This window comes from Astatotilapia calliptera, chromosome 18, assembly GCF_964374335.1.
Source record: "Astatotilapia calliptera chromosome 18, fAstCal68.1, whole genome shotgun sequence".
Taxonomy (NCBI): Eukaryota; Metazoa; Chordata; class Actinopteri; order Cichliformes; family Cichlidae; genus Astatotilapia; species Astatotilapia calliptera.
In genome coordinates, this window is record NC_137439.1 from 22,872,760 (window position 1) to 22,890,137 (window position 17,378).

Below are 17,378 nucleotides of genomic sequence, written 5' to 3' on the forward strand. Positions count from 1 at the left end.
CGATGTTTTGCATTAGGAAAGCAAAAAAAAAAAGTCATTGATCAGCTTTCTAAAGAGCTGTAACTTGAGGAGCAAGTGTCTATTTGAAAGACACAAAGAAAATAAATACTTCATTTAGAAGGATGCATGTTTTTTTCTCATGTCGATCCACCTTGATTGATCCATCCCTTCACAGTAGCTTCAGCTGAACTCTTTTGTTGTTGTAAACAGTTTGCTGACAAAAAACCCCAAAACATTAAGGTAATTATCAGTTTGTTTGCTGCCAGCGACTGAAAGAAACTGTCCAGAACAATCGCATTCTCTTTCTTGATGCTTTGACAACAAGCTTCACTGAAAGGTCTTTGCAGCTGTTTGCTGAAATGTTATTTTTCTCAAACCACTGAAAAACTGTAATTGTTGAGCCACTTTTTAAAAAAGAGTAGCTTGGACACATCTGCTGTTATAGATTAAAATAACCTTTGTAGATAGCAATTATATTTAATCTCAGTTTGGTTTTTGGTTTTTTAACCGTCCCACTTAAAGTTCGGTTTGGGGTGGGGGGCCGGTCATAATGGAGAAAACCAAGCACGGTGGTGGAGGGGTGATGATTTGGGCTTGTTTTAAAGCCACGGCATCTGGGCACCTTGCGGTCAATGAATCAATTGCAAACTCCTCTGTGTACCAAAATATTCTAGACTCAAATGTGAAGCCATCTGTCTCAGATAAATCTTGGCAAGCACAGCAGCAAATTTACAACAATCTACAATGAAAACAATGAAGTATTACTATGGCCCAGTCAAAGTCCAGACCCTAACCTGACTGAAACACTACACTTAAGATAGTTGTGCATAAACAGGTGCCCATAAAGTCCGCCACAGTGATGTGAGAGACTGATAAAGTCATAAAAAAAAGTTATTGCTTCTACAAGTAGATCTACAAGCTACTGAATCATTGGATCATGTGAAACGTTTATTTTTCATGATACTGTATCTTCTGGAAACTTGTTTCTGTAATTTTGGATCTAAGTGGACCAACAAGAATTTGGGGGTTCCCTGCTGCTCACTCATTGTTCTCTTCTATTTGCACATTGAGCCCTTCACTGGGCTTCATTATGTGAAATATTACCAAGACTATCATTAGTAACTCTTGGACTGTCTTAAAATCATTTTAGATGTGCCAGAACTGTCTCCAGCTAAACGACAGCTAACTGAAAGATAGTTCTCATCTCAGTTTCTGGCTTTGATGACCAAAGACCAAGCACAAAATCTCAGTGTAATCCTGACTTTTATTGACTTTTACCTTTTAATTAAATTAGTTCAAGTCCTTATTCAACCTTAAAGCCATAAGAAGAATCAGGAAGAAGTCCCATAGAAGGGGAGCATTTTTTCTTTTCCTTCGATTTCCATCCAGAAACCTCCCAGACAGCTTCAGCTCTGCTTCAAATCAGATCTCTGCGCTGGCTTTCAGTGTCAGTGAATAGAGTTTGAAGTACAGCTGCCCTTTTTGTTAATCCCTCAGTGGCTTAGAAGCACATCCTGACTTTCTTTTACTAACTCTCTCTAATTTTCAAATAATCAAATAGACAGTTTCTAACCCTTGAATTCAGATTAAACCCTTTCGTGTGTGTTTCCACTGCCTTGTGGATTCCTTAGTGATGAGCAGAGAGAGGAGTATTGAACTTTTGTTGGGCTTAGTCCAAACTGGTGCAAATTAAAAGTCAGTCTTTCCACTTTCTGTGTTTGAAAGCAATAAATTGGGCTTTAAATTTAGCTTGTCCAATTTAAAAAAAATAAAAAAAGAATTTGACAGCATACACCAACTGCTGATTTATGACCTCAAAGGTCACACTTATTAACAATTAAGTAATCTCCCTTCTTGTCCTAATTGGCTCTCTCTGCTGGCTGACTAACAGTGGATTGGACAGTGATCAGCTGGGTTGGGGAATGCTGTTGTGTGATATGGCATTTCAACTTTGTCCCTGAAGGCTGACTCAGACGCTTCTCCTTCACGCTAAAGGCACAAGGAACGTACCAATCTGGCTGTGTGCTGCATTTGTATGCCTGAAGGAGACTTTCGCTGAAATTCCACCAGCTGCTTTAATGTCAGAATTATGACACTGACTACAGACAAGGTAAGATCACTGGGTGCAGTTGATGCTTTTTGTGTAAGAGAGTGATTCAGCATGAGTGCGTGTCAAGAAAGCGTCGCTTTAAAAAAGGCGAACGTGAATGCAAGTTTGTCAGAGACAAGTGAAGTGTGAGATTGAGCGAGTTTTTGACACCCAGGTGAAATTGGGTAATACTGTGAAAAACGTTTTATCTTTTGAAAAACTGAGAAACACTTCAATTTCAGAACCATCACTGTTTGTTTCAGGTGTACGATGGGATGGACATCATTGACCTTCTGCTCAAAAACACAGGTGAATCCACCAGTTGCCACAGCAACCAAACGTGGACCAGCTCAACTAATGATGTAAGTGTGCTGCTCATTATGCACAGTTTGCTCCTAAACCGAATCACTCAGGGGAAAACATAATCACGGCCACAAATTCATCTCATCATGAGAACCTGAGTGCTGAGTTTAAACTGTATTCTGGGGTGTGCCTGGTTGTATAGCGGCAAGTGTTGCAAATAGCAGGAACCAAAGGAAACAGAGAGAGAGAGCGAATTGAAAGCCTGGTGTGTTTACGCTTCTGTGTCTGCTTGTATGTGTGATTACTATTATCTATGATCTAGATTCATTCTGCCAATCAAGCCATAATGTAATTATGTATGCATACTCTCTTCAGACACTGAGCACTAAGCAAAGTGATCCTGATGATTTCTTGGAGTTCCTGCTGCATGGGAGCGACTCCTCCTCTGTGCCAGCATCACCCCTGTGGTCTCCCTGCACCAGTGACAGTGGCATCACCGAGGACCCCCTGACAGATCCCACAAACAGCCCTCACACAGCCTCCTGCACAGCCTCCACTCCCTGTGATATTCAGGCTTTCACGCAGTCTTCGTGTCTCGTGAATCAGACAGTGGCAAATGAAAAAAAGCCAGATGTTGTTATCGATCTCGGTAAGACAACATTTAAATAGCAAAGGGTTAACCGGCTTGCCTATACAGGCCAGAAACATGTACTGAATTGGAACCTGTAAAGCAGTAGTTTGTTTTAACAGTGAGCGCAAATGTGAGGTTGAGACGCGTAAAGAACAAAGTAACCAGGGCACAGGACTACCAGATGAAAAAGGGGAAGCTTTTGACATTGTGAGATCTCTCATTTTGTGCTTTCTGTAGTGGGATAATGGGGGCTTTTGACTGAGCCTCTGATGGCGGACCTTTCAAAGAGCCACTTGTTTGTTTTTTCCCATTTTTGAACATCTTTAAAGATAAACGGTTGTGATTGTTGCCATGCATAAACTGTTTTGTGAGGGCAGCTATTTTGAATATTGGTTCATTTCACTGTGCAGTTTTTTGACCCACCACTAGTGCCAGAAATATCTGAAAATACATTTCATTTAAAAAAAACCACATACATCACCTTCTAATTACAACAAAAGGTTTTAAAACACAAGCAAATACATCCACAAGGTCATAATTATGAGGAAAGGAAAGTAATCTTTTCGGGCTGTAATTTCTTTAACTCTTTACATACCTGCTTAATTACTCATCAGCATCACAATTACAGTGGACAGCTGTTTTATTTGTCTGTACTGGACTTCATCAGTGAATGAGTGAATAAATTCATCATTTACTTGGATTTATATAGTATATATTGTCTGTTAGGTTAAAGGTCAGTGTTCTTTTAATTCATTACAGGGAACAATTGTTGTAACACTGGTCTTGTGCTTGTAAGACTATATTACAAAGTCCCTTTCAGCAGCTGCTCGAAGCTTTGTAACAGCTATTACCGTGAAGGTTAAATCCATTGTGCATTTGAAAGGTAGCGACAACTACACAAACCGCCATAAACTGCAGCCTTTAACTCGCCACAGAACCAGTGTGGGTGTAATTCAAATGTATGAATTTATATCCACGAGGGAAGCGTTACTGGTTTAAATGCTCCTGCCAGAAAAGATCAGCAGATAAGACCAGAGGGTTCCTGATGATTCGAAATGGCTGTGGAGTGTTGACATATCAATATTAATGCAACCCACACAATTTAACATTAGTGTTTCCCAGTGTTTACAGTTTTCCACATTTGCTTTGACACATTTCTTGAAACCTTTCACACACATTATTTCTTTTTTCCAAGCTGTTAACACAAAACCTAGACACAATACTCAAAGTCAAACTACTATTCATAAAACCTCTGACTCTTGTAAACAATCGTATCGAAATAGTTTCGACTGTGCTTTCAGGTCACACTCAAATCCCGCAACAATAAGAGCACTAACGAGCCTTCATTGAGCAACACATCAAAAAAATGGAAAACACAACATCAGGGTGTGGACTTTAAAAATAGTTTGAATAATCAGAATAAAATAGAACAGAAAATCAAAATGCAAAAAACTGAACGAAATAGAGTACAAGAAAACAGATCATTACAAAAATAATTACTGTTAATAAGAATCTTAATGGAAAACAGGCACAGTCAGTGATTTTCTGAGGTTATTTAATAGGAAAAACTGTACTGTGCTGATGCTGTACTCATAGTATCTACCTAATAATACACAGGAGCAGGTCTGCAATTTATAATCCTATGATCTAGGTATGATCTATCTATGTATCAAAGAGGCGTAGGCTTTCGAGTGCCATGGAGGGACATTTAACTTTGTGCCTGCACCTTCAGTCTGAAGATATTAAAGATCATACCTATATTTTATCATTGGAGAAGGTGCCCCCCTCAACAATTAGCGAAAACATCTGGATAAAATGTCATCCTTTCCTTCTTATCTCAAGCCTTACCTCCTGAACTGAAGTCACATGAAAACATATGCACAAATTTATTTATTCCTGATATTGTCGCAATTACAGTCAGTAGATTAGACATGTGACCCTCCAGTCTGGGACGGCTGACAGAAAACAACAAAAACGGTTTGTAAATTAACATTATGGCAGCTAATTTCTTAAAATTCAAACCTTCACTCTGATAAACAGCTTGATTACATTCTCACATTGTATGTGAGTTTATTCACTAAGCATCCAAGTCCAACAATGTTACATCAACTTTAAAGAAAGTTTCACTCATGCTGGCAAACACCAGCTAACAGCAGCAAAAACAACAGGCTAAGGCTTAAGCATATCCTCAGCAACTCACCTCATCTCATATCATCCATCAGAACTGACCTTCGCTAACTCATCAACTTATATCGAACTCTCACAAACGTCCACAGCCCACTTCAAAGTAAATAGATGTGGACGCCTCTCACCCGTCATTGGCAGCTGAGGTAAACAGTGGGCTGACAGCCTTCACACGAATAAAGAAATTGAGCAGACAATAGTAGATACACACTGGCTGGCTGTGGCGATTATGGAGTACAGTCTAAATTTAATGTCTTTGATCTCTCTTAGCTGGCTAAAACATTTTTCTCATATTGCAGCAACTGTAGCTCGGATTATGCATTTGAATCGAGATGGGAAGAAAACAAAACTCAGTTGACTGAAATTTACTGACATCTAGAGGTGAAAATGTTTATTTACTGTAACTTTAAATTAAAACAGAAACAAGCAAAACAATCCTTTTTAAAGGAGCCCACAGAGAGCTAAACAAAGCTGGAGTGGGAGAATATTCCATATTCTAGGTGCCACAGACTGAAATGCTCTGTCAGTCCCGAGTCTTGTACAAGGAACAACCATTATATTCAGAGCCTACAACTGAAGACTACGATTAGGAGTGTGTTTACAGTTTTTTCTGAATGCTTAAACCCTAACTGTGATTCCTGTAGCACAATCTCTAAAACTATTCAGACTTATAGCAAAACCACTCACTGAGTTTGCAAAACTAAAAGCACAAAAACTGCTTTGCACTCAGTTTGCAATTTTGTAACACACACTTTGCAAAACTGTAGGCACAATTCACTGCACAACACTCAATTACCAAATTTCCAACACACTCCTAGCAAAAGTATACACATGTATGGCTATCATTAACACTAATTTGCCAACTGTCTGGCACACTTTCACATGTGAAAACTTTTTTAGATAATTCGTTCACTTTGCAATCTGCCTAAGCACTATAATACAGGTAAGCTGTGTGTGCGGAGTACAATGGAGGGAGCAGAAAGAGTGAGAAGAAGAGGAGGCCGAGGAAGAGGACGTGGAGGTGAAGAAGTAGGATGAAGAGGACGACAAGGACAAGGAGGAGCAAGAGGAAAATGAGGAGGGGGGAGAGGAAAATGAGGAGGGGGGAGAGGAAGGGTAGGAAGAGTAAGAAATAGAATTACTGATGACATCAGAGCTACAATAGTGGACCATGTAATCAACCGTGGAATGACCCTGAGGGTAGCTGGCCAACGGGTCCAGCCTAACTCGAGCCGCTACACTGTAGCAAGTACCATAAGGACATCTTGAAATGAGAATCGGTTAGTACAGTCACTTCGCACAAAGATTTGTAGCACTGCCATATGCCAATGAGAAACACACCAATACCATTGATGTAAAAATACTGAAATTGTTACTTTACAGAATTGCTAGATGACCAGATGCTGGGGGCAGAGGAAGCATGTTCACTGCAGACCAAGTAACCCATATAGTCATTATGGCGATTGCAAATAATCCTATACTTGGAAATAAACACTTGTGTTTGTTTTGATGTGTTTGAATAAACACCAGTACTTGAAGTTTGGATCCCTCTATGCTTATGGATCTATGACAGAAGTATGAGCTCAAACTGACATAGCCTACCTTGTGCACAGAGAAAGCAAAAGCCAGATGTGTTTTGTATTCATACCATCAGTGTGCAGTTGGCGCATTGTGTGCTTAGTAGATGATGGCTTGTGTGTACTGTTTGATACGGAAACACCATTTTTACGAAGGTGTGAAGAGTTAGTCTAGCTGTGTTCGCTTTTGCAAGAGAACTACAATGTTTTGATGATTGGGTGACAGGTTTTCTTATTTGTGTGAAGAGTTTTGCAAAATTAGCCAATAGTTACAAAAAATGTGCTTAAGCAATCAGAAAAAACTGTAATAAGAAGCAGACATAAATTATCTAGAGCCTGTCCATTCAGTACTCTATTAGTAACTTTAAGAATATAAAAACATCATAGAATCTACTGAATTTACTATGTAAAGCACATATATCTGTAATACTTTAATACATGTAAACATTTACTTTCGGAAAAAATGGAAAGTTCTGATGCTATTTTCTATTTTTGTTTTTCAAATTGACTTTCTGTGAACAAGAACATGGCCTATCGCAATCATCTGAAATTGCTGTTTTCCTCTTCCCTGCTGTTTTCCTCTTCTTACAAATGCTTGTACACTTTTGTGCACTATGAACTGGCATCTGTGTGTTAACAAGAGCGAACAATTTCAAGTTGTATTTAGGAAACAAAACACAATGCGCTGTAGTTGTGCTTTCCAAATGAGCACTAAGAGCAATTTATGTATAACTAGCTGGAAATTAAGAGAGTGAGTCTTTCAGTAAATGGAGTTGGGACACTGTGTATTTGTTTTAAAAGTGGCATATCAGGTTTGATTAATTGTGAAAAGCTGACAATATAAAAATCACACGTTCTTCAGCCTATAGGTTAACTGGCTACCTTAAAACTTTCTCACAATTTTTTTATATAATTACAAGACAATGTCCTGATGTCACTAATATTAAAGTAACGATACATACTCCAAATCAAGCCAATATTTTGTGTGACCAAGTTTTCAAGGTACTTGGCTGGTTGCTTGCTTCAGGTGGCTTTTGTAGATTTTGGCTATCTCGACATCTTTAGTCTCTCCCAGACTGACTCCATGAGACAAGAGCTTGATGGGGACTGTGCCATCTGGTGCATAATTGGTGCAGGCATGATCAGTCTCCTCCCTGGTGGTGCCACAGGATGGACAGGAATCCAAGTGTCTAAAATGCCTAAAAACCTGTGCAGCATTGTGTGTTTGCAAAGTGTTTTTAAAGCACAGAAAGATGCTGCAATGACTGACGTTTTGTGGTGGGTTTTGTTTGAACTGCAAATACAAGCAATTTTGTAAACCATGACATGTGGTGTACTGTTTTTTCTGCTTTAATATGCAGGCTGTGAGTCTGGCAGCTTAGAGGAGGATATCGGAATTTCATACTACCTCACCACAAACCAAAATCCTTTGCAACCACCCAGCCATTCTCTCACCGTGAAGGACCTGCTGTTATCCAACCTGGGAGACAAAGTAAGAAGGGTTTCATAATTGTGTTGAAACTTAAAATATGTGTGGTGTCCTGTCCAACTCTGACTGAAAGAGAATTTTACTATCTGCCTGTGCCTTCTTGGGGAAAGCTGCAAATAGAGTAACTTTAAGTGAAATGAATTCTGTCCATCTGGTTCACAGGCGCAGCGAATCCCCCAGCATTCCTTGCGGGAGCTTGTACTTAATGAGGATGAGAAGAAGCTTCTGGCTAAAGAAGGGGTAAACTTGCCCAGCAGACTGCCTCTATCCAAGGTACATGAGCAATATTCACATGTATGTAGGGCAAATGTCTCTGCACAAGCATGCTCCAAACACATCCACAAACACACACTCGTGATCTAAATCTGTATCCCCAATTTATGTATAAATCTGTATCCCCAGTTACACAAAGTCAGCCAGATATGATGCCCCCCCTACCCCACCCACCCTTCCCCACCACCCACCCAGACACACACACACACACACACACACACACACACACACACACACACACACACACACACACACACACACACACTCTCTCTCTCTCTCTCTCAACCTAGTTTCATCTCACATACCTTTTTCTTTATTCTCTCTTGTCCTGGTCTCCCATGTGTTTCATCTCCCTGACAAGTTTGAAGAGAGAGTTTTGAAAAAGATCCGGCGGAAAATCCGCAACAAGCGCTCAGCTCAGGAAAGTCGGAAGAAGAAAAGGGAATATGTCGATAGCCTGGAAGAAAGGTATGACATTATCTCTGCACCGACTTAGGAAACATTCTTTTAATCATCTGCTTTGGATTTTTTTTATGTTTTTCAGTGATTCAGTGAGTGTTTTGTTGTTCATTAAGTAAAGCACACTTCATGTTTCCTGGTATTTGTCAAATAGTTCCCTGAAAAAAAAAATCCTCACAGGAAGCTCAAAAAAAACAATTGTATAACAACCTCAAACAACACTAGTGAGGTGTTTTGAATTAAAAAGAAGAAGAAGGAGAGCTGTGCAGCAGTAGTTGTCATTGCCTCCAGCAAAACCAATTAATTACAGAAACTTATTCAAGAGAAAAATTATATAGTGCCAAAATTGATAAAAGAAATACAACCCATTAAAATTCAGTTCCAGTGAAGCAGCCCAAAATGAAAGACATAAACCTTGTTATTTTTTTTTATTTATTCACTAATAAAGATCTGGATACACAAAGAAATACCATTTTCAAGAGATTGCTGCAAAAGAGAATTTCTTTTTCATTGGAGGAATATTTAGATAAAAACAAAAAACAAACTTGTACATAAGCATTACTATCTATAATGCCAACGGCACTTCAGTAAGAACAAACACACGAAAAGATGATGTTTTAATAATGCAGAGAATAATATATATTCATACTCCTGCTGTGGAAAAAAAAGAAAGTGAGCCTTCTCTCAGTTCTAAGGTTATATATCAGGGTATAATAAAAAAATATGATCTAGTCTTTACGTGGTCTTAAATTTAGGTAAATTTAATCTGAGAAGGACAACAACATTCTCACATTAAACTGTGTTGTGACAAAAAACTAAACCAAGATCCAGAAACAGTCCTGTGAGAAACTAAGCACACCCAGTGATTCAGTAGCTTGTAGAAATACCTTTAGCAGCAATACCATCAAGTAACTGTTTCCTGTATGACTTCATTAGTCTCTGCCATCATTGTGAAGGAACTTTACCCCACTCTTCTTTACAGTGTTGCTTCTTAAATTCATCCACAGATCTTTTAAGGTCTCACCACAACATTTCAACAGGTCAAGGTCTGGACTTTGACTGGACCATTGCAGCACCTTGATTCTTTTCCTCCCTTCTTTTTGGGATCATAGTCCTGTTGTTGGACCCAGTTTTGCCCAAGCTTTAGCTGTCAGATAGATGGCTTCACATTTGACTCAAGAATACTTTGGGATACAGAGAAGTTCATGGTTACCTCAATGACTACAAGGTGCCCAGGACCCGTGGCTGTAAAACAAGCCCAAATCATCACCCCCACCACCGTGCTTGACAGTTGGTGGGGGTTGTTTGTGCTGATACGCTGTGTTTGGCTTTCTCCAAACTTGGCACCGTCCATTATGACCAAAACACCTCAATTTTTGTCTAATCCTTCTAAAGGACATTGTTCCAGAAGTTTTGTAGGGTTTTTTTTTTTTTTAGATGAAACCCTTCTAAACAAGCCACACTTGTTCAGCCTTTTTCTAATTGTACTGTCATGAGTTTTAACATTTAACATGCTCACTGAAGGCTGTAGAGTCTGAAATGTAGCGCTTAGATTTTTTAAAAAGTTTTTGTAAGGATTGGATGGTCTGACTGAGGTGAATTTTCTGGGATGTCCATTCCTGGGGAGATTGGCATCTGTTGCTTTCCACTTGTGAATAATCTTTTTCACTGTAGAATGAAAACATTTTCTGAGTGGCCTGATAACCCCAATTGCTTTTCTAAGATCGTTGCTGATGTCTTTCCTGCTTGGATTTGTGATAATGCTCCAGACCTGCAAACTAGCAAAACGTCTTGACGACCTGTTAATCAAGTGCATTTCATTAGCAGCGGCTAATTTTTAATGCTCTTTGCACTTTGACTTAGTTTTTATTGACATAGTGTAATATGTCACGGTTTGCAGTTTATCTGAGGTTGTATATACTCATTTTAAGACTTCTTAGAGATCTTAATATTGTTTATGAGAAAAAAAATCGGTGTTCAGTAAGGTCAAAGACCTGAAAGTTTCTACATTCATTGAACATTGTAAAGAAACTCAGAATACCCACCATACTGTGATAACTGCTCCACTGTGGGGCACCAAAACACTTACGGTCGATCTGGACCACTTTCTCATTGTGCATACACGCAAATTCACAGATGTAGTCAGGAGAGAGAGTGGATTATTCCTAAACATGATGCCACAACCCAGAACAGCAAGCAGGTTTTTGCGTCAGTCTTCCTCCTCCTTCTCTACCTCGAGGCTGCTCGGAATCAGCCTCACCACACAGCCAGCAAGCCTTTGTCACCAAATTTATTAATCCCACCTGCCTCCCACATGCTGGCGCTTCAACCACATCACACCTCCACAAACAGCGCTGCGTGGTCGAGCATGTAATTTGACTCGCCTCAAAGAAACGCAATGCAGCAATATTCCCCAAATTCCTTTGTTTGTCAAATCCCCCTAGGTTTATCATTCATCAGCTTCTCTTGGGGGTATTTTTAGAACTTGTTTCACTCTGATGTGGTTCTTAAGACTGACTCCCTTGCACTGCTGGACTCTTTTAAAACCTGCCATTACTGATCTGTGTCAGAATAAAAGAGTCGATTGAGAGTGAATGGAGGTGTTTTGGACCACGGGTGTAGCGGGTGGGATAAAGCCAATACACCGTTTGAGCTTTAAAAATGGCCAAACACAAATGTACTGTCACTTTAGTAAATATTTGAAATGTGAAAATTGTCTGCGTGTTTTGCGTACTAATGAAAATGTCTTACTGATGTAACACAGGAGGTTTATATATCTAATTACATGCTATCAACATCTCAATCAAGCTTGAGCTCTGCTGCCTCCTGATAACAAAAGTTTCATGGCAGAGTGAGATTGTCTCTCCCAGAGTCAGCATTCGTTGATAATTAAACCAGATTCAAGCAGAGCGTATCAACAGGGTGTCATTATCAGTCGAAGGCATAATGGACTCACAGTGACTGAACCAAACAAGAGAGACACCAGAAGAAGAAAGGGGGTGGAGTCCCTGGATGACAGAATGGGGTTTGCGATAACAGTCAGCAGGCTGATATTGGCAGAGAGAGAAATGGAGGGCAGGCGAGGCAACATCATAAAACGATATTTTTTTAATACGATTCTGCCCTCATTCTCCTCCTCCTCTTTCTGTAGGATGTCTGCATGTGGTGCTCACAACCTCGAGTTGCAGAGAAAGATCCAGCAGCTGGAGGAGACCAACAAGTGAGTCCTTAAGTGAGGCAACAAAAGTTTAACCTGATGATTATTGGCATTAGATGCCTGGACGACTCAGTGTTTTGTTTAATGATGGAGAGCTTAAAGTCCAGAAAATACAGTAAAGAACATAACACACCTGATTAGCTTTACCTGTGACAACATCCAGGACTTGCTTTTGAAAGTTGCAATGAAAAGCAAAGAGTTACCATGACTACAGCCCAGTGCACTACATTTCAGCATATGGTCTGGAAAGGTCCAAGTCTCTGAAGCTTTGGAAGCTATATCCTGGCTCAGGCACAGTCAGGGCACAGCTTCAGAGCTCTGGCATGATCGAATGGTCACTGTTAGATTTTAGAGAATGGCTATTTTAGCTCTGCAGCAATTGCTCCTGTAAAAATAGCACCACAGATGTCTCGGTTTTTCAATTTATTTCCCTGTTTCAGTTATTTAGCTACTGTGTTTTCATTAGTGGGATTATGTCTGGTAGTATTTAGTATTTTGTTGATAGCCTAAACCACTTCATCTCAAGACTATGACACCACAAGGCCTGTTTCATGGAGCCTAAATCCAGAAATATAGGATGACAGAAAAAATGAAGATTGACCATATATAGTCAGAACATCCGGGTGTCGTACATTTAACAATGGCCAGGCTGAGGAGGTGCAGCCATATGAAAACACGGCATAATTGCAAACCCTCACATTTGTTTCCCATCAAAGTCCCTACCGGTTGAACAGATAAGGCAGCAGGATTAATCAAACCTGGACGCGGGGCTTGTACAGAGCTAGCTGCACAAAATAAATCTCCACGACATCTTTTGTGACACCGCTTTCATGAAACCGAGTCACGGCTGAAAATGGCCAAACCGTTCTGCCTGTTAAAGATTCAGGACTGAAGAGCCTGAGAGTAAAATTACCAGCATACAAAGTGCATACCATTCCAAATCTTCACACAGCTTTTCCAACTTTTCTTTTCACTCGGCAATTTCACTGTCCTGATTTTTTTATTCTTTTTTCCCTGACGCTGGCAGACTGCTGCTTGTAAAAACAAAATGTGTGAAGGCTCCACACACACACACACTCTTCCTTCAATTTGTCCTTCTCTCTCTCTCTCTCTCTCTTTTTTGCGAGAGTGATCACAGATGCTGGAAATGATGAGACCCCTTATGTGAAACTTTTGCACAGCCTCTTTCATCTTTCTGTCTGGATTTGTGTTGCAGTGCTCTGCTGGAGCAGCTAAGCCGGCTACAGGCTCTCCTTCCTAATGGCCCCAGCAAAACAAGACAGAAAGCAACCTGCATCCTGGTGAGATAGAGCATTATGTAATTTTTGAGGCAGTCATAATTGTAACAAAGAAATACAGTAAACATTAAAAGTTCATAAGCACATCAAGGCGTGCGAGTGTTTGTACCGGCAGGACTGCGGCTGTGAATGCTTTGAATATTTAAATGAGTCAGAGAAGCACCGGTTGTGCAAAATGTTATGTAGTTGTGTGCGTAATAACCTACTCAGTTTCTTCTTTCTGATCTGTGTTTTCTATGCTTGACCTCTTTTTGTCCATCTGTCTGTATTTACATCCAGGTCTTGCTCCTCTCCTTCTCTCTGCTGATTTCTTCAAATCTTCGACCAGACCCTTACAGCCGGCTCAGTCAGGCAGACTATGCAGAGACCAAAGGTCCGTAGCCATCATGCATGGCCAATCTTGCTTTCTTTTTTTCTTTTTCGTCCATGCACACTCACTCATGCACACACACTCACTCATGCACACACACTCACTCTTCTCAACCGCATCTCTGTCTCTCAGTGCCGTCCCGCTCCCTGCAGTCGATGGATGATGCCCGAGACATCCCTCCTCCTCCACCTCCTTCTCTTCCTCTTCCTCTCCTCTGCGTTACTAGGGGCTTTGAAGCCCTGCGCAATCTGACAGAGAAGATTAGGCCCTGGACAGATCTCCCCAAAGCAGACGTCCCCTTCTCTCGCCATCAAGATCACAGGCACAAGGACCTTCACTGATTTATTCTAACAAGAAAGACGTGGCGCAGGGGTGCGAGTTTGGATGCGAGTGCAGCCCCCAACAGGGTAGTTTAAAAGCTTCTCTGCATCTGCTTTTCACTACAGAGGCTGGGTGAGAGGCTGCTCCAGCACATAAACATCCATTTGAAAGGTGTTTCAGGAATGCACTTTCGCAAAGGCCAGTAAAGAGGTCATTGACGTGGATGTAATCATTTTTCATTTTGCTCTGAATAAAAAGCCTTTAAGCACCTGCTGGATCATGTATGCTGGATCATACCTGTGCAGCTGATGCCTGTTAAATACAAACACATTAAATACACATGCACGCTCACTACTGTGATTTATTATTTTCTTTGAATATATACCATGATCTGTGGTGCATTCAGTAGGAGCTCTGCGCAGTAATTTAATGATGCATTTGCATTCTTCACTGTGTGTATGTGTATATATGTGTGTGTGTGTGTGTGTGTGTGTGTGTGTGTGTGTGTGTGTGTGTGTGTGTGTGCGCTGAGGCTTAGACAGTTAAATCTTTGAGACAGGTTGCTACTGGCAGGATCAGCCGGGTGTGAATTCACATTTTCTCCAGTGAATTTTGGACCCGTCTGAAAGTTTTGTTGTTGTTTTGTTTCCTTCCTCCAGCGATACCATGTGTCCTGTGTCGAGGAAAACCGATTTGCAAAAATAATGAGACAATATTTTGAAAACAAAAATGACAAATATGACTCAATGAGCAAATAAAAGCTTCAGGTTCACAGCCAGCTGTCAAAACACCAGAGGAAGGTGGGTTTCAGTTTCATATCATTATTTTTGAGAAAGAAAAATATCGCTTACTGTAATTGTGGAAATGTAACTAAAGACTGTTTACAGATCGACGTTAAGTGCCTTTTTCTGGTGAGATGAAATGAGATAAGCAGCTTAAATGTTCTACAGCTGCAAACCTGGAACAATTTAATCTGAAAATACAATAGTAGTAGATTTTAAGTCAGGAGTAACAACTGGCTGTTGGAAAGGAAAAGAGAAACAAATTGAACTGTGATTATTTTTAAATGATGAGTATGTTATGGATTATGTTCACATAAAGAAGGCACAGAGGACTCTGTAAGTGTTGTTGATGTAAAAGTTTCTAACAGAAGGATCTGAGAGCAACTTGAGGTGGGATACCTTGGCTACCTGATCTACCCCATTGTACTGTAGTACTTACACAGCATTGTTCAGTACTGTGTGGGGGATGAGCTGTTTTATAGCCTGGGCCATAGTGCAGTACCTCTATCAGAAGGTTTTTTTTTTGTTTTTTGTTCTTAACTATGAAATCTGTCTCTGTAGGTGAGCATGAAACATCTTGACAAATTTGTAATTAATTATACAATAAATGCAATTTTGAAGCAGAAAAACAACCCCCCCCAAAAAGCATCAATGAAAAATAGTACAATGTACCATTTTACAATAAATTATTTTTCCGTATTCATTTTTATGGATGTTTTTTTTCCATATTTTTTAACCAGTCATTGAATTTTACCAATTACAGTTTAGCAATATATCCATAAACTTCCATTTAAAAAAAGAACATATACAAAAAACATATATAATATCACTATAATTTCTCCACAGCACTTTATACTTTCAATCAAATATCTGCAAAATTGATGCCCATCACACTCAGCTGCAGTTTTCTGCCTCATATACTTACACAATACTTTTAAAAGAAACACTGTTGGCATTTCCGTCAAAGCACAGCTGTGCATTCAAATCTGCTTTCAACTCTAATTTGAATACTTCTTTTTGGTTTATATTTTTACACAGTTGATATATTTTTTTGTCTTTGTCGGTGGAGCTGCGCTGTGGAAATGTGGCTTTATCATCTCACTGTTTTTTTTAATCTCCTGGCAGCCGTGCATCGAGCCTTTCTCCCTGAGAGCTCTCGCTGAGCAGAGAATGTGGAATAACCGAAATAAATAAATAAATATTTCTGCAAACCAAGCTCAAAACTACGGGCTCACTATACGCACACAGCGGCTAGGAGTCGGAAATGAATAATTGATGAGGCAGGTTAGGCAGTGTGTTGTAATGATAAAGAGTTAAAGATGTAGGTGGAAATTCAATCAGGATCTCAGAGCTGAGCAGAGGTGCTGCTACCCGAGGGAGAAAAGAGGTTGCAGGAGGAGAAGATTGCTCAGATAATTTTAGAAGGTTAGGCTGTCCGGATGGGGCTTCATGAACATCTGAGCATAGCTGCAGAATAATTAACCTGCACTCACAAACATGAGCACATAATTCTGACTTAATGATGACAAACATGAAAGCAGATGAGGCTGATTTTGCTCAGCAGCCTGAGATCCTTCACCCTTTTCAGTGAGTTTGTTCAGTGTCTTTTCTTTAATTCTTATCTCTGCACAACCTTACATACATTTACTGTTTAAACATTAACCGGCTAAATTCTTGGGGCATTTAATATATATTTGATTTTTCTCTCCTTTGAACTAAATTTAATTTAAATTTATTAGCATTTCTTCCACTGCCATCATATTCTTTGCATTGCAGCAGCTCTGAGGACGGCATTTAGAGCGTGAATTCAAATCATCTTCTCCACCAAAGAATGACATTGACAAAACGCCCTCGATCAGGCCAAGAATTTGTATTTGAATAACTGCATGTATTACTAAAGAAGAGCTCATTTTTATAACCGTGTCTGGGCACAAATTTACATTGTAATACAGTCAGTGTAAAGTATTTTCACCTTCATCAGACAGAAATATTCACCCTTACACATTATCCCTACCAGTGTTGGTCAAGTTACTTGAAAAAAGTAATCAGTAACTAATTACTGATTACTTCCCCCAAAAAGTAATCCCGTTACTTTACTGATTACTTATTTTCAAAAGTAATTAATTACTTAGTTACTTTAAAAAAAAAACGATTTACAACCTGAATAGGTGATAAAGCGATAGATCGTTCAGCCCAATTCTACTTTTTCTGCATAATCCATCATACAAAATGTAATCAAATGGAAAAGTCTATTTTTTTTTAACTTGTTTTATTAGTTTTAATCTTTTAACTTTATGCATCAAGCAAAAATTAAATTATATGCAACATTCTCTGACTGGAAGAAATTTGTTTAATATTTAAACCTATTTTCTGCACATTCCAGCA

General features: G+C 39.6%; 1 protein-coding gene across 1 annotated transcript; it reads left to right on the top strand.

Annotated features, from left to right (window-relative positions):
• Positions 1 to 1,913: 1,913 nt before the first annotated feature.
• On the top strand, positions 1,914 to 14,562 carry LOC113010081 (cyclic AMP-responsive element-binding protein 3-like protein 3-B). Its single transcript, XM_026148917.2, has 10 exons — positions 1,914 to 2,110; positions 2,353 to 2,451; positions 2,768 to 3,041; positions 8,146 to 8,276; positions 8,436 to 8,546; positions 8,908 to 9,014; positions 12,157 to 12,225; positions 13,439 to 13,523; positions 13,800 to 13,893; positions 14,023 to 14,562. Exons 1-10 carry the CDS (start codon positions 2,090 to 2,092, stop codon positions 14,229 to 14,231), a joined length of 1,200 nt encoding a protein of 399 aa, XP_026004702.2. The 5' UTR covers positions 1,914 to 2,089; the 3' UTR covers positions 14,232 to 14,562.
• Positions 14,563 to 17,378: the final 2,816 nt, after the last annotated feature.